Source organism: Artibeus jamaicensis, unplaced genomic scaffold, assembly GCF_021234435.1.
Source record: "Artibeus jamaicensis isolate MK-2021 breed Jamaican fruit bat unplaced genomic scaffold, CSHL_Jam_final contig_685, whole genome shotgun sequence".
Classification (NCBI taxonomy): Eukaryota; Metazoa; Chordata; class Mammalia; order Chiroptera; family Phyllostomidae; genus Artibeus; species Artibeus jamaicensis.
The window spans coordinates 8,211,605-8,237,322 of record NW_026521924.1 but is presented as its reverse complement, the minus strand read 5'-3'; the positions used below and the strand labels follow the sequence as shown (position 1 = coordinate 8,237,322).

Below are 25,718 nucleotides of genomic sequence, written 5' to 3'. Positions count from 1 at the left end.
TTTTTATCATTTTTTGACCAAGTTCAATCAGTTTTGTGAGCATTTTGATTACCAAGGCTTTAAATTCTCCATCAGATAGGTTGGCTATCTTCTCATCACTTAGCTCTCTTTCTGGAGTTTTGCTCTGTTCTTTCATTCGGGTCATATTTCTTTGTCTTTGCACAGCTGCTAGGTTGTAAGGGGGTGGGGCCTAGGTATTCACCTGAGGGCAAGGCAACCCTCTTTGTTGCCCTGCGGAGCTGCCTGTGGGGGAGGGGGCAGAGGAGGAACAATGCAGCTTGCCTGCTCAGCTCCACCCCCAATTTCCAAGGGACTCTCCTATGAGACCGGGAGTTTCTCTCACCGAGGCAACCCTTGCAGTGATCCACAGTCAGCTCTGAGTCTAGTTTCACCTTCAGCCAGTCCCTCCTGCACAGTCTGCCATCTTGCCACAGTTTTTCTGAGTTGGTCTGCGTGGTCTCCTGCCTTACTGGTCTGGTTGTTCTGGATGATTTTTTCTTTAATTCCTTGGTTGTTGGAGTTCCATGAAATTTAATTTTCTGGTGCTTTTGGTTGTTTATTGATTTTAGATTGGTTGTTATCCTCCTTTTGGTTGTTTGAGGAAGTGAGAGATTTCTACCTATGCCTTTATCTTGGCCAGATCTAATTATCCCTAATACAGGTTCTTGAGGTTTTGTCTGAAATCCTCTTTTTACTTGCAAGAAATTTTATTTATATGTTATTGGTATCCTTGTTTTAAGTGGAATATGGAACTCATATCTCTCAGGAATCTTTGGGTAAATATAAACATCGGTGATACAGAAATTCAAAATTTCCAAGGCCAATTAAGAATACTATAAAATAAAAATATAACCAGTGTATACACAATTCAGTAGAGTCCTACTAAATGTTAAAATCAATATTAAGAAAATGAGTTAGATTTTATACTTTATAGCAATTTCCAGAACAAGTGGAAACTTTTTATATAGAAATGTTATTTTATATAAAGTGTGTTTAGTGGTAAAAGGAAAGTTTTCTTATTCAAATAAGTTTGGAAAATGCTCAGTACAAACAAGATTGGTACCTACTGCAGTATGTTTTCAACACAGGAACAAAGGCTTACAGATTCAGATCGTCATGGCTGTGGTGAACCTACTCTCCCTGTCTTAGAGCCATTTATTGTCTTAAAGCACTTTAGGAACCAACATTCCTGAGAAATGATGGTCTAAATGAAAACCAAAATTTCCATATTTATAATGTTTGATTTTAAGTATTCAAATGAACTATAAAAATGAAATGTACAACATGAAAACCAATCAATTTAGCAATGCACTATTATTACATCTATTTCTTTACCCATTATTTCCCCTTTGTTAACTATCAAGACACCAGGAGGAAAAATAAATTGGATGATTGAGAGAAATATTTGCACAGAGTGAGTTGATTTTTAATTATAATGGTCATTTTCTAGGAGTTGGGCAGTCTTGGCAGTACATCAAGGATCAATTATGTTTTAAACTATTGTTTTCCCTTGAGAAATCTACTCCTATGTTGCAAAACAAATTTCTCTCTGGATAGAACAGTATGCACTTATTTCAACCTATAGTTTTTCAGCTCTTCATAAATCTTCCCATGTTCCAAACCATCTTGGAGACAATGGCTCCATAAACAGCAGCAATGCTAAGTAGCATAACTGAATGATTAACATTCTTTTTCAACTTAAAGAGAAAAACGTAATTTTAGGTTTTAGTTATTCCTCTTATAAATTACATTGTTTGATTGGATGTGTCAAATAATTATTCAACTCCTCCCTCACATAGATGTTCTTAGCTGCAGAAAAGTTCTAGAAATGACTCAGGGGATAGTTGTGCCCTTGCTAGTTTCCCACCACCAACCCAGACTGAGTGTCGCTCCCTCCTTTCACATCTCTCCCACGCATGTAGCCTTCAGCATATGCAGCCTGTTATAACTTATTTTTGGTTTCAGCACACACAGACCTATGAAAGTTGGTTGGTAGAATAGAGACAAGATGAGCTGAGCAAAAATAATAGACCAAGTTTACATTTGCCTCTAAGGAAACTACATGCTTAACTCCAGTTAGCCTTAGTTTCTTCATCTGTAAAATGAACATATATTGAAACAGCCAAGACATTTTGGGCTGCAAGTAACAAGATACTATTACCTTTTAAAATGTTCTTTTCAATTACAGTTTACATTCAATATTATTTTGCATTAGTTTCAGATGTACAGCATGGTGGTTAGACAATCATAAACTTTACAAAATGTCCTCCCAATATTTCCAGTCCCCACCTGGCACCATTCATTGTTATTACAATATTATTGATTATGTTCCCTATGCTGTGCATTACATTTCCATTACTATTTTGTAAGTACCAGTCTGCACTTCTCCATCCCTTCACCTTGATCACTCATCCCCCCCAACCTCTTCCTTCTGGCAACTATTAGCCTGTTCTTTGCATCTACCCATCTGTTTCTATTTTGTATGTTTATTTATTTTGTTCTTTAGATACCACATATAAGTGAAGTCATATGGTACAATATTTGTCTTTCCCTGACTTATTTGGGATACTATTACTCAGTGGCTTAAATATTAGGGAATTTATTACTTCACACAACGCAAAGTCCAGGAGCAGGGTGGCTGGAGGTTGATTAAGGTAGGAATTTATTGATGTGATGGGAAACCCAGATGCTTTCCATCTTTTTGCTCCCTTATGATTTTAAGGTGACAGTACATCATGAACATCACCTTCCTATGAAATGAGGTCCACATGTGACACAGTGAAATTCTGTCTTTGGAGCCTTTGTAAAAGTGAGGGCCCCTCAACCCCACCTGGTAGACTTTCCTTGACGCCCCATTAGATAGAGCCTGGAGTTACACCACGCTACAGAAATGCTCACATGGCCTACTAACGTGGGCCACAGAACTGCTGTGACTGGCTGAGAAGAGTTAAGATTTACATCAGGGCTGGGAAGAGGGGAACCTGAAGCACACGAGAACCTAAATAGAAAATTCTGTTGGCAAGGAAAAAGAGGAAGAAGAGAAAGAAAGGGCAACCGGAAGTATAACATTGGGGTGAGTTTAAACACCCTGGACATCAGAACCTTCTCCTTTATTTGCACCTGCCTCCCTCTTCAGTGGTGAAGGTAAAGAGCATGTCTCATGTCATTTTTTACTCCCAGTATTTTGCCTCCCACAGGGGATGTGTTAGGGCATGCGCACAGATGCTGATAATTAGTAAGGCGTTGTTTCTGCCACCTTCCCACCTAGGCCATCTCATGGCAGTTGGATCTGTGCTCAAGAGAGTTCCCTGGTCTCGCGGACACAGCAGGCAAACCCCATAGAAAAGATCAGATCGAGAAATGAAGACAGACGCAGATGGAGGGCAGATGACAGCTGGTGGGGTGGGAGGTTAGGGAGCGTAGGGGAGAAATGGAAAGATCAGATCAAACTCATGCCACTAGAGACAGTCAAGCTGAACAACAAACACCTCCTCCGTATTTTTCTCTCAAGTGCAGGTGTGGGATCACAGGGAGGGGCAAAAGTAGGTTGGTGAGTACAGGGAACACAGAGCTTATTGTCGCATTATTATTTATTAATTAATGTCTACTTTCTATACAAACAACTGGAAACCTATTTTACCCACTCTGAATGGCTGTCCTTGCCTTGAAAGCAAAAACAAATAGTCCCCATTTCCATTTATTAAAGGAGATAGTGTTTATTAAAGAAGGTCAATTAATAAATGCACCACATTCTGAAATGTTCTTATGCTGAAGGTTGGAAGATGACAGTAAATACTGTTATATATAAATATAGACAATTAACCATCACCCTATGCAAGATGAAAAATTCCTCAGAAGAGGGGTTGTTATTTTTAATTTTCAGGTCTCTTCAATCTGTGGATGCCGTGGGTAATCTGGGACGAGGCTCAAGTGAATGTAGCCCGCTAGCCAAAATGAATGCAGTCGAGTGACCAGCTGCAGGGCTATGACTTGGGGCAGTATTAGGGATTAATCTGAGATGCAGCTTCAGCTCTCAAGTTTCATCAAGGGCTTGGAATGTACTCCAGGGTGTGTTCAGAGCCAGGCAGGAATGATGTCACATACTAATTTCAGAAATAACAAGGATTGAGTGACTCATGACATGTTATTAATCCCACCCCCTAAAATCCCCTGGCCCCAGAAGTTGTATTTATTTGATCTAACCAAATGGAAATATAATGGGGGTATGGAATATAAGAATGAGGAGTTAAGAACTTTAAGAGAAAAAAATAGCTTTGAGGTTTTAGGCAGAAATGGAGATATAATGGAGAATATTAATATCCATATTGGGAAAAAAGCCTCCATAAGTGAAGGAAAACACATAGAGAACCTAATATGCATTCCAAAGAAGAGTACAATTATAGAAATATGTGAGTTTTCTCAAAATATGCTTTTTTTGGGAGACTTCCATTTCTGAAAAGATTATTCATTGTAAGAATGAACAAATTTGCTTCAGAGAGATTATGTTGGGTTTAGGTGTTGGACAGTAAAACAACACACACCCATATGCCTCCCATTCTTTCTTTTCTTTCTTTCTTTTCAGAATCCTTTCCATCTCACAAACAAAACCCTAGGCTTGAAAGACATGCCTTACCATGTCTTTCAAAACGTTGACAGATCAAGATTTTAAAAGTACATTAATTTTCTTCTATTTGTTCTTTGAATGATTTAAAAATTGCAAGTAAATCCAAACAAATGTTCCTAGAATGTTTGTTACAATGTAGCCTCCCCTTAAATTTATTTTTTTAATGATATATTTTTTAAATATTTATTTATTTATTTATCTTTAGAGGGGAAGGAGAGGGGGAGAGAAACATCAATGTATGGTTGCCTCTAGTGCGTCCCCTGCTGGGAACTGGCCTGCAGGGAACTGGCTTGCAACCCAGGCATGTGCCCTGACTGGGAATTGAACTGCGATCCTCTGGTTCGCAGATCTGCACTCAGTCCACTGAGCTATACCAGCCAGGGCGCCTCCCCTTAAATTTAAGAATAATGTGTAAATGATTATCTTTTTCACTTCACTCCAACTCTCCTTTTTCCCTTTATGCAGCAAAGACTGTTGGTACAACAAACTTTGAGGCGATTGTGAATGGCAAATTGATTATTTAGCATCAGGAATCCTCTAGATTATTTGGTCAGCATTTCTGCTTTTGCAAACACATTTGTGTGTTTAAGATGCCCTATTTTTCCAGCAGAGAAAATCGATTATGCAAACCAACTTAATCACTGTTTCAGTGCATTTACTAGGGCTCTGTAGAACTTAAGAATGCCGTTCTGTCCTGACCTGTGATGGCTTAGTTGGTTGGGCACCATCCCAGAGTGAAACAACCAGTTTGATCCAGGTCAGGAGACATGCCTGGGTTGTGTATGAAGACAGCTGATCAATGTTTCTCTCCCTCCCTTCCTCCCTCCCTTCCCCTCTCGCTAAAAATAAATAAATAAAATTTTTAAAAAATAAAAAGAATGCAACTAGTTGGTGAAAGACAAATACCATGTGATCTCACCTATAACAGGAATCTTATGAGCAAAATAAACTAACAAACAAAATAGAACCACAGGCATGGAAACATGGAATAGACTGACAGTGACCGGAAGAGAGGGGGAGGGGGATAATGGTGGAAAGAAGGGGAAGGGACTAGACAAAGAACATGTATGAATGACCCACGGACAGGGACAACAGTGTGGGGACTGACTGGGAGTTGGGGGAGGGATGGGTGGAGAAGGGCAAGGGCGAAAATTGGGACAACTATGATAGAATAACAACTTTTTTAAAATCTTAAGAAAAAAAAGAATGCCATCCTTTTGTTATACAAATGATTGGGTGTTGTAATATCCATCTTTGTTTGTTTGTTTCCTGTCTCCACAAGGCAGATTTTGTCCATTTCAGTGTCATTTTAACAGTTTTCATTAATATGTCATCATTAAACTCTATTTGAAAAGATAATGGAGGCTTATAGAGTATAAATCAGAGAAAATCTTTAATGTGGAAAACCAAAGACTTCCATTTGTGTGTTGATAGTGGGCTTATCTTGAAAGTTATTTATTATTAATCTTATAAAAATAATTTATCAAGAAGTTAGTGCCTTCAATTTTCTTAGGTGAAACAAGAATAGCTTGGCTTCCATTCCTGTCAGGATTCTCAGGTGCCTTGATTATTACAATCCTCATCATTTCATAAGAGTATGTTGGTTCTGACAAAGGTTTTTAATTTGAAGTTTATCTATTTTTTGTTGTTGCTTGTACTTTTTGTCTCTTATCTATAAAACCATTGCCTAATCCAAGTCATAAAGATTTATCCCTATGTTTTCTTTTAAGAGTTTTATAGTTTTTATAAAAACTATTTAAGCATAGTTTTTTATAAAAGCTTACATTTGGAAAGAAGCTTACCCTGACTGGTGTGGCTCAGTTGTTTGGGCATTGTCCCACAACGCGAAAGGTCACTGGTTCAAATCCTCCTCAGGGCACATGCCTGGGTTGCAGGTTTGGTCTCCCATCAGGGTGCATGTGAGAGGTAACAGTTTGTAGTTTCTCTCTCACATCAATTTTTCTCTCTCCCTTTCTCTCTCCCTCCACTCCCTTCTCTCTAAACATAAATAAAATATTTTTTAAGAAAGAAGCTTAATTTGTCTTGAGTTAATTTTTCTGAATATGATGTGAGATAGAGGTCTAACTTCATTATTTTACATGTGGTCAGCCAGTTGCCCCAACACAATTTATTTAAAAAATGATTTTTTCTGTAGTGTTTCATCTTGGCACCCTCGTTATAAGTCAATAGACCATAAATGTGAGGGTTTATTTCTGCACCCTCAATTCTATTCCAGTGTTCCATATGACTATCCTTATGCCAGTACATGGTCTTGGTTATTATATCTTTGTAGTTAAGTTTGGAAATTGGGAAGTGTGGGTCCTCCAACTTTGTTCTTATTTTTGAAGATTGTTTTGGCTAGTCTGGGTCTTTTTTATTTTCATACTAGTTTTTGGATTAGCTTGTCAATTTGTGCCAAAAAGCCAGCTAGGATTTTGATAGAAATGGTCAACAGAATGTACAGAAGACACTTCTGGCAGCCACAAGAGAGTTTTATTCATACATGGCTTGCAGAAGGGCCTTTAGCATAGACCAAAGTACCTTCTAAAAAGGAAGAAGAGGCCATAGCATTTAAGGGCAGTGGCACAGAGAGCCGATCTCTAACAGGATTGGTTGGGATGAGCATCAGAACTGTGAGTATGTGCAAGCAGGAAGGAGGTTGGTTGGGGCTATAGGGCACCTTCAGTTTCTGACTCATGGTCAGTGGGTAAAGTTGTGAATATGGCCAAGATTGGAGTCACAAGGTATGGTCAGCAGGAGTGAGGTCACAAGGCATGGACCAATGCCTCAGGTTCCCTTTGAGTCTTCAAAATAAACTGATAAAACAAGTCTTGAGATTAAACCAACAATGTACGGAATGCAGTTCCCCACATGAACAGCCAGAGTTCAAAGTGCCGAACTGTTTAGTGACTCAAGCAGGGCCAGAGATCAAATTGCAGGAAGGTCTAGATAGTTGGGCACAAAGTTATGATATTAGAATCCCCAGAATTGCACTTTAGGTCACTTTGGAGAGTAGTACTATCCTAACAATATTAAGTCTTCCACTCCATGAACATGGGATGACTTTTATATATTTAGATTGTGCTTAATTTTTCAACGATGTTTTATAATTATTCAAGTATAAGTTTTTTTTACCTCTTTTGGCAAATTTAAATTTATTCCTATAAAAGGGTGCTTTTGAAAAGAGAATATTCAGTTTTTTCTAAGCACTTGAGCCTTGGACAAGCATGACAGAGAGTTGACTTATGTAATAAAATAACCTGTTAAGAGTACTCCCTCAGAATTAAAAGGCTGAGTATTGAAGATAGAATCCTGGGTCTCCCATTTACCTGCTTCTGAAACTTGAGTAAATAAACTCTTCAATGCCATTTTCATTATCTGAAAATAAACTTGTTAAAGGTAGTTATCCCAAGAGATTTTCGTGAAAATGAAGCACAGCAATGTATGTGGTTCAAAGAACTATACTTGGTACACGGTAAGCAATTAATGAAGTTGAGCTATTGTTATTGTAACAATGCTTTCTTTCTAACATTCCCTCCTCCCCCAAACCACTGCTAGGGAGTCACAGTTGCGTTAACGATGACCCCACAACCTTTTGGTAGGTTGAGGCAGAAAAAAAGCTGAGCACAACTAGTCGATCTCTTAAATACTTTGTTTTCCCATTATTGTGTAGAGCATTTCCAGGAAGCCACCAGTGTCTTCCTTACCTCATGGGACTTTGGGCTCCATTTTGTTGGTGTTTTACAGCTGGCCAGCTGGCTGGAAACTCCTCCGTTGAGATGTATCGTCAAGTACTCCTGTCTGGTTGTCGCTGTGTGGAGCTGGACTGCTGGAAAGGACGGACCGCAGAAGAGGAACCAGTCATCACCCATGGGTTCACCATGACAACGGAAATATCCTTTAAGGTAGAGGGTATGAATATTGCTGAGAGAGGGAACTGGGGAGGTAAATCCTACTAAGGAAGGAAGTCCCGATGGTTACAATTAAGTCCATAAGCCATTAATCATCTTTGCCATTTCAGAGGCTAAAGTTCAGCTGTTTATTCATGGGTAATTGGCATCAGGTAAATCGATTTATAGTTACCAATTCTAAACAAACTATCCTATGAAAGGAAATGCCAATTTATTTTCTATTAGCACTCATTCTTTTTTCTTGCATTTTATCATTGTGAAATATAACATAAATAATGCATAACAAAGAATACATGCAACTTGTACAGTTTAATGAATGGGTATAAGGTTTTAACCCTTGTAACTACCACCTAAATTATGAAACAGGAAATTACACGCCAGAACCACCCTATGTAGCCATTTCAGTCAGAATGACCTCCTTACTCCCAGAATAGACTACTTTCCAGACCAGTACAATGATGACCGTTTTTTTTCTTAAAAGCTAGATTAAGAAAAAAGGGTCAGTACTAGCTTATGTACAGCCCTAAACAATGTAGTTTTACCAACTTTTAAACATGATGTTAATGGACTCTAGTGTGCATTATTTTGTGGGGTTTTTTTTTTTTGCTTTTTTTCACTCCATCATTGGGACATTCATCAATATTATTGCATGTATCCCTAGCTGTTTGCTTTCTAGATGATGATGATGTTAATGACCATTGTTAATTATCATATAACATTTCATTCTGTGATGCTAGAATGGAATGTGCCAGCTTTTGGCACACTGATGCCTAGGAGTCAGAGACCCCTGGGAACACACCTGCAGTCAAAGTTGGATTTATTGGCTTATGTAACCAGAAAGCACATGTATCATGGGAACGGTAGTGTCTCAGTAAGAGTGTTAAGAAGACTTAGAGGGTCTGGACATGCATTAGGCGATCTGAGGTTGGGAGGAACCAAGGAAACAGGGTTTTTCTATGGATTGGATGCTGTCAAGAAGCAGAAATAATTTTATGATTAGGTATTTTAATAAAGCTGTCTAGGAGGCAAGATTAAACAGTAACTTCTAAGAATATCAACTATTCTTATTAGCCAGGAACAGTCATCTCCCTTCTCTTTCCATTTAGGGCTCCATCCTATACCATAAAAAGCCCCACATTTGTGCATTTGGACACCCAAGCCCAAATATCCAAGTTCTATTTATATCTCCTGCAAAGAGCTATCCTTAGGAGCATGGGGCCATCTGAGTGAGGACATCTAGGGTTTTAGGAAACCAGAAAATGACCTAGAAAGGTGATATGTAGACTTTACATGATTTCTTATATGACTTGGATTTCTCACCTCTTTGGAAAGGAATTGACCGAGAAGGGCCAGAAGATAACCTTTAGAGCATAGGTCTCATGGTATGAGGCCCATTACCTGGGTTGCCTGGTTCTCAGGGCAGAATTGACTCTGGGTCACTAACTCTTGCCCTCAGCAACCAAAAAACAGAACCCAAGAATTTGGGTAAGTAAGGTAGTGTGGGGACAGGCAGTTGAAAATGTGGAGGTCAGCATGTTGAGCAGCCAAAGTATTGGATGAATTAGATGTTTATATCACCAAGATTGGTGACAAAGCTTTGGATGATGAAGAGGACAGTGAACCATGTGCCAAAGTCTTTGCCGAGGCAGGGGAGCTCTGATATGAGGAAGTGGTAAAAGCTGGTTTGGATGCTTCATGAGAACTGGCTTTTGTTTTGTTTTAAAATAAGATTGAAAAGTAATCTTTCAGAAGGAGTGTAATTGAGCAAACTATGGCCTATGCACATGGTGCTTTGATTCATGACTGAAGAATTAGTGTTGGAAAAAACCAGGTTTTTATTACAGGGATGAAACCTTGTGGGGGGGGTGGGCTGGGAGCACTTCAGCTCCGAGCCCCGTTCTCCCATGAGACCCAGTACTTCCCTTGCTATAAACCAGGCTATAGACCAAAAACAAGCCCAGTAGTTCCCCATATCCTTATTTTAAGTTGGATGCACAAACACTTCTCCACTCCCTCTGGAAAGTACACTTTTGGATTTCAAAGTCCATCTTACTGCAGCAGCTTTTTCCTTTATGATTTGGAGTATGTTGTTCTTAACCTCCATAGAATAGTTCAGGAAAACATGTACCTTGTTGCACTGGATTATGGTGGAGCCCGGAAAGGCACAAGTTCCCAGACAGTGGCCTCTCTATGTGTCCCAAGTCCCAAGAGTCCAGGTAGAGTCTGGGTCTGCGAGGCAGCCAGGTCAGCATCTTGCATGGCAGAGTCCTCGGTGGCTTTGGAGTCAGCTGGAGTAAGCATGATTAGAGCAGCAGCATGACTTCTTCCTTATAACACCAGGCTGCATGACGGAATTCTGACTATAAACTACATGGCTGCTACACTATTATAAACAGCATGGCTGACTCCTTCATTACAAACTGAAGGCCACATGGCTGAATTCTCTTCTGGCTCATGGCTTCTTCCTTATGACTCCTCATCCTCCTCCTTCCTTTTCCTTACTTTTCCCACGTGACTCACCCCCATGGCAGACCAGCTCTTCTACATACATCCTAGCAACTAGGTCATGGCTCTCCTACCTCATGGCTGCCCATCCTTCTTTTAAGACCTAGAGTTTCCTGCATGATTTTCTGTTTGGCTTCTTCCACAATGAGCTACATTTGCCAGTTTCTCATATCTTCTACCTTCTCTTGGCTGCCATCTTCAGTCGGGGCAAGAGTGACTCAGTGACACATGGGCCTCTGTCTTCCTGCCTCTCATGCAGGCACTGACAAACTCTCAGCTACATCATGAGTCCCTGAATACTCTAGAAGTCACGTATGTCTTCTCCCCAGGTGGTAGCACAGCTATTATCCAGCTACCAACTTGCCATAGTTGTGCAAAGTATCTTCAGCGCCGTATCTTTCCACTTCCCCTCCCTCCAACCAAAGGCTATGGGGTTTATTTTAGGATCTCTCCCTTGGTTTGCACACCATTTCAGTAGCATAAGTAGCAACAAATTCCCAATCTTGGGCTTTTAGTCCTGGGGCACTTGCGATGTGATAAAATAAACAGCTATCACTTGAGAGAACCGCAAGAGAGATAAAAGATTGTTAAGGAACAGTCACGTTTCAGGTGAGGTAAATGAAGGTCCTGACCAAGGGCACTAAGTTTGACAGCAATAAAAATGTGTTTGGAGATTATATCACTATCACCTTAAAAAGTGTTTGGTACATTGTGTTTAGGAAATCTCACTTTTCATGATTTCTTAAACTCAAGCTACAATATAATAATTAGAGAAAAATAGCACTCTTCACAAAATTTACAAGAGTTTAACGTGGGGTTGACCTTAATTCTGATCAAAATCTTCAAAAGTTGCTTCTGTTCCTGAAACTGAGAACTCTTAAGGTCTTTTGGTTTTCTTTAATGGAAAATCAATATTTTTTGTTTCGTTTTTATAGTCTCCCACCTCCTAGCTCCTGACATTGTGCTTTGCCAAATGTCTAAGATCCCACCCCTAATCTGGTTGGACTCTTTAAGAAAAAGTGGGGAACAGATGCCGCTGGTGTGGGGTGAATGCAAGTTGGGCCCATCCATCTGCTGATGGATGGAGATGACCCTGATGGAACCATTACTGAGCTAAGGGCCCTGTGCCTGGATCCACTGCCAGGAGGGCCCTTGCCACTGTCCCTTCATGTGAGTTCCCTTTTTTTATTAAGGAAATGATATTTTCTTAAAAATATATAATCCTCAAGGTCCTTTGGATCCCTTCTAAGGCATATTTATTTCATGTGGAGCATTGACAAAAAGTCCTCAGCCATCACGTTACTTTAGAGTGACTTCCCTGTGCACTTGACCATACAAGCGGTTCTTCAATCTCATCTGCAAGCCCAGGTGGAATGTCTACTCCTGAGCTCCAGAAGCACAGCTTCTCAACTACATTCACACACTTGCTGAAAGATTTAGGAATTAGAAGGCCAAATCTAGCCCAGAATGGGCTGCTTCCTCTCTCTCCCTGCTGGAGTTTGGGGTATGTGGTGGCCAAAGAGAACAGCAGATCCATCTCCCCGATGGTGGGTTTGTCAGCCATGCTTCCTGCTGATGTGTGTTTTGAGGATAGATTATTCTCGCAGAGATATGGTGGTGATGAAGGGCAAGAATGAGTGCCACGTATGGAAACACCAGCCTGTTTTGTGAACAAATAGGGCAAGATTCTCTATATCAGGACCAGGACAAGGGCAAGGCAAGTGAGGCACTTCATGTGCAAAAATTGAGGAGGTGCTTACTCTGTGTCAAATGCAGAGCTGACACCTGAGAATGTGTACAGGGACTTTGTAATAAAGGTAAGAAGAGAAATGGACAAGACCCTATGTCATCTATCCCCCCCTCACTCACTCACCTACAACTTCACTGGCCTCCTTGCTTGCTGTTCCTTGATACCTTTGGCATAGATCATTCACAGTGCCTGGAATGCTCTTCCCCCAGGTATCTGCATGGGTCACCTCTAACCTCCTTGAAGCCTTTCTCAAATGACACCTTCTCAGTGGGGCTACTGGGACCAGCCACCATGCCCACTCTGACACTCCTGGTACAAACCCCACTACTTCTTCATTTTTTCTTTAAACCAACATCTGTTTTTGTTTAAAGATTTTATTGATTTATTTTTAGAGAGAGGAGAAGGGAGAAAGAAGCAGAGGGAGAGAAACATCAATGTGTGTTTGCCTCTCACATACCTTCTACTGGGAACCTGGCCTACACCCCAGTCATGCACCCTGACTAGGAATTGAACTTGTGACCCTTTGGTTCTCAGGCTGGCACTCAATCCACTGAGCCACACCAGACAGGACTCTTTTTTTTTTCTATTTACCAGCTGGCACTTGTCACCTGGTACCACTGTGTTTAATTTGCTTAAGTATTATGTTCCTTGTTTACTGTCTGCTGTCTTCCACCGGCATGTAAGCTTCACAAAGACAAGGATCTTTGTTTTGTTCCCTCATCTCTACCATGTACCTTGAAAAGAATCTGGCATTTAGTAGATACTCAATAAATGTGTGGTTTTTAAAATAAATTTTTCCATTCCAAAGAAAATAAACCAACTACTGCATAGCTTTCATTTTTAGTCTTTCTTGCCTCTCTCTATCAGCTGAATGGCTTTTGTCTTTCTCTATTTCCACATGTGAAATTCCATGTATAATGAAGGGGGTCTGGCACAAGTAATGCCCCTTTTTTATTACAAAATCATAAGCATGTAATTCTGTAACAACATAATATCACACTCAAGCACACCCTATGACATTTTAGGTGAAATGTTCAAGTTAAAACTATAAATTGTTCCACCCATGTTATTACCCTACCAACCACACTCAGGCATATTTTACTTCTGCCAGACCCTGTATATCGAGGGTAGTAAAAAGATTCTCTCAATATCTGGCAGTTTGGTCTACCCTGTATATTTGGACTTGACCTTCACAGGCTAATTAGACTATATTCTACAGCCATAGCATGTTTTATAGCAGGAAAAGAAACTGACTGTAGAAGTTTGTCATTTTTATGTCATACAGTTTATCTGTTCTCAGTCTATGTAATCAGGAACTTCTGGGCAATATATCCCCAAAAGCAAACGTTCCTATTGGCAGTTACCTACCATTTATTGTATGGGCCAAAATAAAAGTTTATGTTCTGAAAAAGGGGACAGACTGTAATTCATTCTCTTTCTGGAGAGCTTTTTATTTTGCACTGTAGATTTATTTATTATTTACCCCATATATCTGTCCTTCTGTCTCTTTGCCTCATTGCCTTAGCCTTTGATGGTCATGACATAGTAATTTGCCACTTGGTCCTCATTTGCTCTGCTCCCTCTCGGTCTCCGTCCTCCCCACAGGAAACACCCATCCATCCGCCCCATTCCCAAGCTGCTCCTTCTTCTCCCCCCTCAGGCAGCTGCTCTGTAACCAGCAATTGGACAAGATGGGAAAATGGGTAATGTGATAACATATATGATGAAACTATATTAAATTTGAGTGTGTGGTTAAATGGAGCATTTCTGAAAATAAAGCTTCATTCGCTGGGAGAAATAATAACTCAGGATGCAATTTAACTGCTTTATAAATGCTCACATAAAATGGATCTCAAATACACCCTGCTGTTGCCTGTCAAGGATAAAGGATTTCAAGGGCAGTTTTTCCCACTGGAGTTTAGTAATTGAGCCATATGGTTTATAGATTATTGAACCCAGTGTTAGCACTCTCTGAAAAACAGTTTGGGCTTAATAAGGAGCAATTACACAGTAAGGCACTTTCACATCCCAGTGTCCACTGATGATAGCTTATATGAAGAACAAAACTTGAAACCTGTAACTATTTTTCTTATCTCAAGAGATCTCGTGCACTATGCAAAATATCTCAAAGGCATAAAAAAAAAAGTCCTACAGTAGAACGTCAGAGTTTTCAGTTGCTCCCAATTAAAATTATTACATGAAATTCCAGTAAATATTTTCTTTGGTTTTAAAAGTTCATACTGGTTTCCTAAGCTGGAGGCTAAAGTTATATTAGAAATGGGGAGAGATGGCCAAGGGAGAGAATGAGAGGAAAAGAGAGAAAGTGCAGATCTGCAGCAGACACTAGTGTTCCAATAGCTCTCCCACTGACTGGAGAAGCATCCGTACAGGTCCAAGCCTCTTCCTTATAAGCAAACCGGAGATGATGACAGTGCTTACTGTTAGGGTTGTAGTCAGCATTCAAGGATGCTACTTCACACGTGGACATTGCTGAGGAGAGCACATGACTTGCCATGAGTGCTCTATAAATGTTAGCTACTGATATTATAATTGAAATTTAAGAAGTCACACTTTAGCGTTCTTTCTACAAATATAATGGTTGTGGTATTATTTGTGCAAGGAGCTATTAAGTTAGGGTGAGGGCAGGGGTTGAATTAAGTCATTTGTAGAGGCTCTGTGTACCCTCCACACACAATCCCTGACACCCACCCCATCTTTAGGAAAAGGTCCGAAACCCAAAATAGGCAGCAAATTAAACAGCCCTGCCTTGGTGAGAGAGCTGAGAGAGACCTCCCGTGGGAGCTGATAAGGATATAGCTTGGAGGATCCATTGCAAACATGAGTCCTAGGTCAAGTGCATAGAACTTGAAGTGCACAACATCAGAGGCAGGGAAAGAGAGAAGTAGGAGACACAAGGTAGGAGGGTCTAGGAACCCCAGACCTAGCTGCAGTTCAGGCCACACCAGCATCTTACTGTGGGGAAAGAACAGACCCATGGAGCTAGGAAGACAGAAAGGCATGGATTTCCTACAAGGCTGAGAGCAGGCCCAGAAAAACACTCACACTTTATTGGCCAAAGATAAAGAAAAAGACCCTTGGCAAAACAACCACATCCTAAGGAAGAGAGTGCAGGGTTCTCACTGGTCTTCAGGCCTGACTCTTACTGGGGAGAGTCTGCAATCAAGCTTCACTATTAGAAGCAGCTGGAGCAGTTCTCAAACAGCCAAGGATAACAGTCATTATTGGAAAAGAATAAAAATCTAATTATCCTTTTACTTATAGTTGCGTTTGAAAGACTTTCGGGGGGACTTTTCTATATTTTATTTATTTATTTAATTATTGTTGTTCAATTACATTTGTCCCCATTTTCCCCCATGACTCTCCCCCACCCTACCCATCCCCACCTCCCACATTCAACCCCCGCTTCACCCCCCTCCACCATTGTCTTTGTCCACGGGCCCTTTATACGTGTCCCTTGATGACTCTTCCCTTTCTTTACTGTTATCCTCCTCCACCCCCTCTGGTTACTGTCAGTTTGTTCTTTATTTCCATGTTTCTGGTTCCATTTTGCTGGTTTGTTGAGGGTTTTTTTTAATGTAAGACTCAACCTTGAATGGAAATTTCAGCCAGGACAGTGTTGAAGTTAACCATGCCATTGCATATGGAATCATGATTCGAGCTTATGTAATGCAAAATTACATTTATCTTTGGTTACAGTCAAGTTTTAAGCTTTACTTAAGGCAATGATCAGACTAGTTCAGAGGTTGACACACTATGTTCTTGAGGCCACATTCAGCATGCTGCCTGTTTCTGCAGACTGAGTTTTGTTGGAACATAGCCATTCCATGTGTTTACTCATTATCTGTGGCTGCTTTCGGGCTATGAAGACAGAATTGAATTTTTTCCATAGAAACCTTATGGACAGCAAAATCTAAAATATTATGATCTGGTCCTTTATGTGAAAGGTGTGCTGACCTCTGAAATCATCAATAGAGGAATAAATGGTAGCACAAGTAGATAAATATTTTTCTTCTATTAAGAATGTTAAGCATTCATTTACTTATTTGAAAATACTTAGTGAGCATCTAGAATGTACCTCAATACTTCTTAGGCCCTGAGGTCATAGCAGAGGAGAAAACTGAGTGCTTATCTTCAAGAATCCTACATTCTAGTGGGGAGAAGTAGACCAATATAAACACACAATATAGCACATGGAGATATGTCCTTTAAGGCAACATAGTAAGCACTGAGGGGAAAGAGGGGCTGCAGGTATGTCATTTTCAGCAGTGTGATGGGAGAAAGACTTGGATTATGTGACATTTGGGCAGAGACCACCCCCCACCCCCTTAGGGAGGTAAGCCTTGCTTTCAGATAAGAGTATTCCTGACAAAAGCAACGAAGATAAACAAGAAATGAGAGAGATGAGCAAAGAGGAAATCTTGCTTGGTGTATTCAAAGAAAAAGGAGAGAAGGTCAGTGATCTGTATCAGGGTAAACAGTGATGAATAGCAAAAGGAAATGAATTTAGAGGGAGAGCACATGCCATATCTGATAAGGAATTTTGATTTCTCTGTGTTACATGGAAGGCTAATGAAAACATTTTACTCCATGGTGAAGTCATCTGATTCATGTTTAGGAGTAATCACTCTGGCTGTGGTATGTAGTATAGGGGGCAAACAAGGAAGCCAGGAATGCAGTTAAAAAGCTCTATTAGTTAGCCTCTGGCGAGTTTTGCTGCAATAACAAGAAACTTCAGACTCTCAGTGACTTAAAACCACAAAGCTTTATTTCTCTCTTGGGTTGGATGTTGGCTGTTGCTCTAATTGATGTTGCCTTCAATTTGCACAGAAAGAATAGCCCTAGTCTGTAACATCACAGGACTCATTGAAGGGAAAAGAGAACTACATGGTGGCCCTTGAAGACTGCTCAGCAGCAGAACATGTCACCTGCATGCATATTTCACTGACCAAAACCCACACATGCCATGCCTGTTATTAACAGATGTGGTAGGAAGAGGAAGTGGAATGTGGGAATGATGATAAAACCTACTGCAGTAGTTAATGCAAAGATTTTTGGATGACTGTGGTAGAGGTGCTGAGATATGGCTATATTCTGAATATATTTTGGACATGGTTGCTAATGAATCAAAAGATGGGAGAGAAACAGAAGTCAAGAACAGCTCTAATGTGTTTTACCTGTAGCTGATACAACAGGATCAAACCTGAAAAATAAAGAAAATCTGACTCCCCCCCCTTGGCACTTACCATGCATTTCCTTCATGATATCTGCTCTCAATTCTTCTGTGGGCTCTGATCTTAGGTGGTTTAGCTCATTAGCTGGAGGAGAAATACTGCAAAGGTTAAGAGCATAAATTCTAGACTCAAACTTTTCTAGAGTTTCTTGAATTCTCTTCTCTGTGAACTTGAACTAATTGGTGAATATCTTGAGCCTCCATTTTATAATCTTTAAAACAGTGGCTATTTTTCTTACAATATGTTTATAGCATGAGATACGTGTCTGGAACATAATAAATGCTCATTTAATGGTACCTCTTGTTTTTTTAAAAATAAATGTTATTGATTATGCTATTACAGCTGTCCTATTTTTTTCTCCTCTTTATTCCCCTCCTCACTGTACCCTCCCTTCCTGACCCCCACCATCATTCCCCAAACTTAGTTCATGTCCATGGGTCATATATATAAGTTCTTTGGCTTTTCCACTTCCCATACTATTCTTAACCTCCCCCTGTCTATTTTGTACCTACCATTTATGCTTCTTATTCTATCTACCTTTTCCTCTGTTCTCCCCACTTATCCTCCCCACTGATAACCCTCCATGTGATCTCCATGTCTGTGATTCTAGTTGTTTGCTTAGTTCATTTTATTTTTGTTTTTTTAAGTTCAGTTGTTCATATTTGTGAGTTTGTTGTCATTTTACTGTTCATATTTTTTATGAGAAGTTCCTTTTTCTTAGAGAAGTCCCTTTAACGTTTCATATAATAAGGGCTTGGTGATTATGAACTCCTTGAACTTGACCTTATCTGGGAACCACTGTATCTGCCCTTCCATTATAAATAATATCTTTGCTGGATAGAGTAATGTTGGATGTAGGTCCTTGCCTTTCATGACTTGGAATACTTCTTTTCAGCCCCTTCTTGCCTGCAAGTTTCTTTTGAGAAATCAGGTGATAGTCTGATGTTAACTACTTTGTAAGTAACTGTCTCCTTTTCTCTTGGTGCTTTTAAAATTCTCTCCTTACCTTGAATCTTGGGTAATGGAATTATGATGTGCCTTGGTTGTGTGCTTCCTTGGGTCCAACTTGCTTGGGACTCTCTGAGCTTCCTGGACTTCCTGGAAGTGGATTTCCTTTGCCAGATTGGGGAAGTTTTTCTTCATTATTTTTTCAAATAAGTTTTTCACTTGTTGCTCTTCCTCTTCTCCTCCTGTCACCCCTATGATTCAGAGGTTGGAACATTTAAAGTTGTCCACAGGTTCTTAAGCTTCTCCTCATTTTGTTTAATTCTTGTTTCTTCATTCTGTTTTGGTTGAATGTTTATTGCTTCCTTCTTCTCCAAACCATTAATTTGAGTCCTGGTTTCCTTCCCTTCACTATAGGTTCCCTTTGTTTCAATTTTCATAGCCTTCACTTTTTCCTCTATTTTGTTACCATACTCAATCATTTCTGTGAGCATAGTGATTACCAGTGTTATGAACTGTGCATCTGATAGGTTGGCTATCTCTTCATCACTTAGTTGCATTTTTTTCTGGAGCTTTGATCTGCTCTTTTATTTGGGTCATTTTTTTGTTTTGTCTCAGTGCTTATTACATAGTAAAAGGTATTTACCTGGGCGGGGCAACCCACTTCACTGTCTAGTAGCATTGTATATGGGAGAGGGGTGTGAGAGGGAACAGTGCTACTTGCTCAGCTCTCTGTCAGTTTTCAGTCACTTCCCCCACTACCCACAAACAAATTGGGCCCTTCTGGTGCTTATTCCCGAGCGGATGGTTTTGTGTACATTCTAGGACCCTGTGGGTCTGTCCAATGAACTCTCCTATGAGGTTGGGAGTTCCTTCTGCCACTTCAACCAACACAGATTTCTTCAGTCAGCGGTTTTGAGGTTTTATTTTTCTGCACTGGAACCCTGGTTTTGTGGTCTGTCTTGCTCCCAATTGCTTCTCCCAGTTTATCTACATGCAAATGTGGGACCGCCTACTCTGTGAGCTGCAGCCCTGCCCAGTCTGCTGGGGGCCTCCTGGCCATGAGTCCTCTTCACCTGGCTTCCCATCTCTGCCCCTTCTACCACTCTAGATGAATGTTTCTTCTGTAACACCTTGGTTGTCGGACTGCCATACAGTTCAATTTTCTGGCAGATCTGGTTATTTTTTGTTTTTAAAATTTGTTGTTGTCCTTCTTTTGGTTGTGAGAGGAGGCACAGTGTATCTACCTATGCCTCCATCTTGTCCCAATACCTCTTGTTTGTAACAGTAAGAGCCTAAAAGTGTAGGTTTAGGGTGAGCAGAGAGGGAGGCAGCAGCAAAATATGTCAACCTTAGTCGATTTGAGATTATGTGCCCATCATAAGCTGGGTTCTTTACCTTCTCTTGATGCATTCTCACTACAGGCTTGTTGAATGAAAGCTATCACCCCACTTTAGAGGTCAGTAAACCAAGCCACAGAGGTGTTAAGCGATTTTTCCCAAGGATACACCTTAGAAAACTAAGAAGTAGGACTAAAACCCAAGTATGTTTGAATCCCAGGCTTGTGTTTAAATAAATCAAATAAAGAATTTAAAATATTGGTGTAACTTGCTATAGTTCACTTATTTTTGATAGCATCAACTATCATAAAAAGTGAAACTGACCATGCATGTAAAACAGTCTCTGAAATCACTTCTAAGAAATGGTGAGAGCGATTCTTTTGCTTCATGTATGCACATCTTTCTTAGAGGAAATAGGCATATGTAGCACAAAATTAGAAAGCCTTATTTATAGTCTGGGGCCAGGGAAATAGCTTTCTGGCTTGGATATAAAGAAAGGTGGAAAAGATAGTGGAAGACTGAGGCATAAGGAATGAGGGTAGAAATCCTTGAGTGAAAGGAGAATATGAAAAGAATAAATGCAACTGAAAAATAGAGCATTTGAGTATGTAAAATCACAGTAGTTTTGCAAGTGATGTAATTAAAAGTAAATGAGATCCCACTTTAATACCAGTTCAGTAAGAAGAATATTTTGAAAAAATAATGCCAAAAGCTGGTGGCTAAGCCTTGAAGTCTGGTGCTCTATACATTATTCTGGGCAATTGAAGATGGAAAGTAATTTGGAGAAACACAGGAGACTTAAATGTATTCATAGTCTTAGATTCAATAATTCCCCTTCTGAGAATTCATTCCCCAAATAATTCAAACTATTAGAAAAAATGAAGATGTTTTTATAGGATTATTTGAATGATAGCTTTTAAAATGTCTATTTCACAACTGGGTAATTGTTAAATCCATGATGATACTGCTACTCCCTAGAATTTTATATGGATATTAAAGCTTATGACAAACACATTTTGAAAAATACAAGTTGAGAATGAAGCACTGATAGATGATGGTACAACATGGATGAATGAAACCATGCTCAGTGAAAGATGCCAGACTTAAAGACCACGTATATATAATTCCATTTGTGTGAAATTTTCGGAATAAGCATATCTATGGAGACAGAAGTAGAACAGTAGTTGCCTAGGCCTGGGTGTCTGGGGTGGGAGTGGGGGGGTGGGGGATGACTGCTAACAGGTACATGATTTCTTTTGGGGGTGATAAAAGTGTTCTAATTTAGACAGGGGTGATGATTGTACAACTACTAATATACCAAAAAACCATATAATTGTAGAGTTTAAATTGGTGAATTATATCCCAATAACAATGTTAAAAATGCAAATAGAGTACTTACTATAATTAAAACTAAATTATACAAATGCATGGAAAACAAACTGGAATATGGCCAAATGCCAACAGTGGTTTGGTTCAAAGGGTAAGTTTATGGATGAAAATGTTTGCCTTCTCCAGTCTAAATTTTTAACGATATGATTAGAGTGTGTTCATTATAAAAACAAAATAGACCCCTGGCCGTGGCTCAGCTGGTTGGCTGTTGCCCCACGAAGCTAAATGTCACCAGTACAGTTCTTGGTCAGGGCACATGCCTGGGTTTCTGACCTCATCCCCAGTAGGGTGCGTGCAAAAGGCAACCCATGAATGTTTGTCACATTGAATGTTTCCCTCTCTTTCTCCCTCCTTTCCCCTCTCTCTAGAGGTAAATAAATAAAATATTTTAAAAACAGATGTAATAGGCAAGTAGAACCATTCTCCTTCATAGTTGCAGCTCCCCCTCTACCAAAATTTAGTTTTTTGGTATTTTTTTTTATATTGTTAGGTCAAGAGTCAGAAAATTTACAGTCTAGCAGCCTTCACAACCCCTTCTGGCCATTTTAGACCATTTGATACTATTTTACAAATGAAAACAATAACCATGTTGATGGGTGTGAGCCCAAAGAAAAAATACACACATTAAAGTTTTGGCATATGGAATAATACACGTGTTCTCCTTTTTAGGAAGTGATAGAAGCAATCGCTGAGTGTGCATTTAAGACTTCACCTTTTCCGATCCTCCTTTCATTTGAGAATCATGTGGATTCGTAAGTATTTAGCACACTCAAAAAGGAATCTTTTTCCAAATAGGGCATGTTTAATAATTGTTCATCTGATATAAGATTATTTGACATTGTTAGTGGCGTTCTTTGCTTATGGTACATATTAGGCAGCATATTTCCGTCTGTATGGGGTGGAATTCATTCATTTAAATCTCATTCACATTAAAATAATCCAGTGGACTTCTGGAATCTACTTTCATGCCATAGTAGGATTTTTCAACTTTTTACAATGCAGCACGACACACTTCCTTCCATAACTCATGTCTCTAATGCAGGGGCCACTTTTACAGTCCTCCTCCAGTGGCTCCTTCTGTTGCATGCGAACCTATGGTCAGGGTCATCACACTACAATGGGTAGTTCCACACACATTGGAGCTGGTGGAGGGACAGCTATAAGTTCTATCCTGCCTCTTTGCACTTATTCAGGACTCAGACCAGTAAATGCTCCCTCCATCCTCTTCCCATTGGTTCCCCTGTTCGTTAGTATTGGCGGATAGTCTCCTGTTTCAAAACAGCCTGCACTTATCACTGAGCTACACAAAGAAAAGGTACAGTAGTTCTGACTTAACTGTTTTACAAGTATATTTGCTTTATGACAAAGAACCAAAGAAAGACACATATATTACATGGGTTTATCATATATTTATTTAATTTAAAGAGCTCCAAAATGAAAACAAAAAATCTAATCTATATTGAATCAAAATTCAGGAAACTAAAAGTCCCACCCTTTGAATTGATGTCCAAAGAAAATGCCATAGTGACCACCATCGCTCAGCTAGCCCTCAGAAACAGTCCTCGCCTTCATTTCAGTGACCTAAGCTGGTTTTCTCGGCACGCCAGCAGCACCTGTCCTGATTTGGCGCTCAGGTTTCCCTCCTCACCTCAAGTCTTTTCCAGTTCACTAATCTGCCCGACTAATTTTCATACATACATGCTTCACTTCAGTAAATCTTAAAGAAGCTTGGTCGTGACCGGATTTCAGGTTGCATAATTTCTAAGTAGTTACAGGTGATCAGTGGTTAATGTACATGTGGCAAGATACCTTATTTTGAAGTAACTGATTTTATAATTGTCTGTATTTCTAGTTTGCCCTCCTGAAATCTTTATTACATTTGCTGGCTCGTTATTCTATTTCATTAGGAAAGAGTCATCCAATGAATGATGTAAAATTTGGTACATAGTCTTTTCTAACACTTCTAAGGTTTGACTGAAGAGAAAAGAAGTCATCCCATTTTATTGCTATTTCTCGTCTAACTGAAGGGAGCAGCGTGAATTGAGGGTCTGCGTTCAGTACCTCACTTGCTGCACAGCTCTGATTTACAGCTGCCTTTCCTGAAGCATTTTCTCGCCTCTGCCCATTCATGTGTAACTAGGCTGGAACAATGCTTCAGCATTTTTCTTCTGGGCACAACAGCTCCCACACTTGATGCATTATTTCCTTTTTTGGAGATAGAGCTCCCATAGCCTCAAATGTAGCACATTTATTTGTATCAAGAACTGTTTCTATGTAAATTAGAAAAAATGAGAAGCTATTTACAAAATTTATAACTGTATTCTTGATTGTCACACCTGCTACATCAAGGTCTCTCATAAGGTAGCCAGAGGTATCAATAACCAACACTAGCACAAACCTAACACCGCCAGTATTTATTATGTCCCGAGCAGCACTCTAAGCATAAGCTCATGTAACCCTCGCCACAAGCCCAGGGGCTCCTAAGAATAAATATTATCATGATTACCTATATTGGACATGTGATGACACTGAGTCCCAAAGAGAGTAAGTAACTTGCTTAAGGCCATTTAGCTAAATTGTGACAGAGCTGGGGGATTCAAATCCCACCAGTCTGTCTTCAAAAATCATGCATTGGACAACCCTGGCTGGTGTAGCTCAGTGGATTGAGCACGGGCCTGCGAACCAAAAGGTCCAATTCCCAGTCAAGGCACATGCCTGGGTTGCAGGCCAGTTCCCAGCAGGGGCCAGTTCCCAGCAGGGCACGCATGAGAACCAACCATACATTGATATTTCTCTCCCTCTTTCTTTCCCTTCCCTTCTAAAGATAAATACATTAAAAATTTTTAAAATAAAATAAAAAATTATGCATTTGACTACTACCAACCCCCATACCTGAGCCTTAAAACATCAACTGAAGACCACCACAGCATCCACAAGGCCACTTGCTGTAAATGTTCACATGGTTGTGCCCTTAACAACAGAATATTTTTTGCAGTCTTTTAGCACCAGTCATATGGAGAGACAAAACTGAGCATGAAAACTAAGCCTACATTGTACACAAAAGCAAAAACAATAGTGCCATAATTCTGTTCTTTCTGGCTTAAAAATGAGATATTTAGCAATTAAAAGTTCATTAATAATTCACACATACCAAAGAAAACAGGAAAACAGCCTCTGGATGCCGTGCTATTTATCTCCGACCATTGAGATCATCTAAAGGCAGTGGAATACGAAGATAATGAATTCTGTTGTGGGAGGAAGTTGTTTGCTTCATAGTCCCATTGTCCTTGAGCTGCACGTGTCAAAATCGCTCAGCCACAATTCTCTCCTGGGAGGACTCTCACACACCCCCAAAAACTGATAAGCTTTCCCTGTGCTGGGAAGCCCTGTGCTCCACCTGTAGGCTACCTCACCTCATTGCTGAACTGGGTGACAGACATCATTCAGCTGCACCAGCTGCAGCACTAGGTCCCACTAAACCTAGACATAACCTCAGAATCCTTCTCCACACGGTAACTCAGGAGCACACCCACCAAAGACGTCTGAACTCTATCTGCCATCTCTGTGAACTGTTTTATTCTGTGTGCTGCAGATACAGAATGCCAGGCTCAGATCTCTGGTCCGAGCTCACTGGAGCCAAAACAGAGCCACACTGGAAAAAATAAAACCCACTGAGTTTTGTAGTTTTCTCTCCAAATATCTGAAATCGTCTACTCTTGGACAACAAAGGGGAATCTGCCGTTAGTGGCTGGCAAGTTACCCATATTCATCTGCTACCCAGAACCCCATAAAATGCAGATTCCTGAGCCCTGCTCCTACTCCTGAATTCAAACTCCTAGAAATAAGACTTCAAAAAGTCCTAGATAATTCTGATGCTCCACCAAGTTTGTGAACTGGCACTTGCATAAGATGAATTCTACACCGAAATGTAGCAAAGTAACCTCTAACCATGGTTCAGTCACAGACAACATGAGATTTTGGACAAGGTTTTTAATTTCCATG

General features: G+C 40.0%; 1 protein-coding gene across 7 annotated transcripts in view; it reads left to right on the top strand.

The window, feature by feature from the left end:
• The window catches only part of PLCB1 (phospholipase C beta 1), a 670,267-nt gene that overhangs the window by 482,987 nt on the left and 161,562 nt on the right, over positions 1–25,718 (top strand). For all 7 annotated transcript variants that reach the window (XR_008392621.1, XR_008392622.1, XM_053671063.1 and 4 more), the window contains exons 11-12: positions 8,372–8,529; positions 22,386–22,468. Coding sequence is in view for 5 of the 7 variants with exons in the window: in XM_053671063.1 (XP_053527038.1) it covers positions 8,372–8,529; positions 22,386–22,468 (241 nt within the window). In the remaining 2 variants the exon portion in view is untranslated. The remainder of the gene's footprint in view (positions 1–8,371; positions 8,530–22,385; positions 22,469–25,718) is intronic.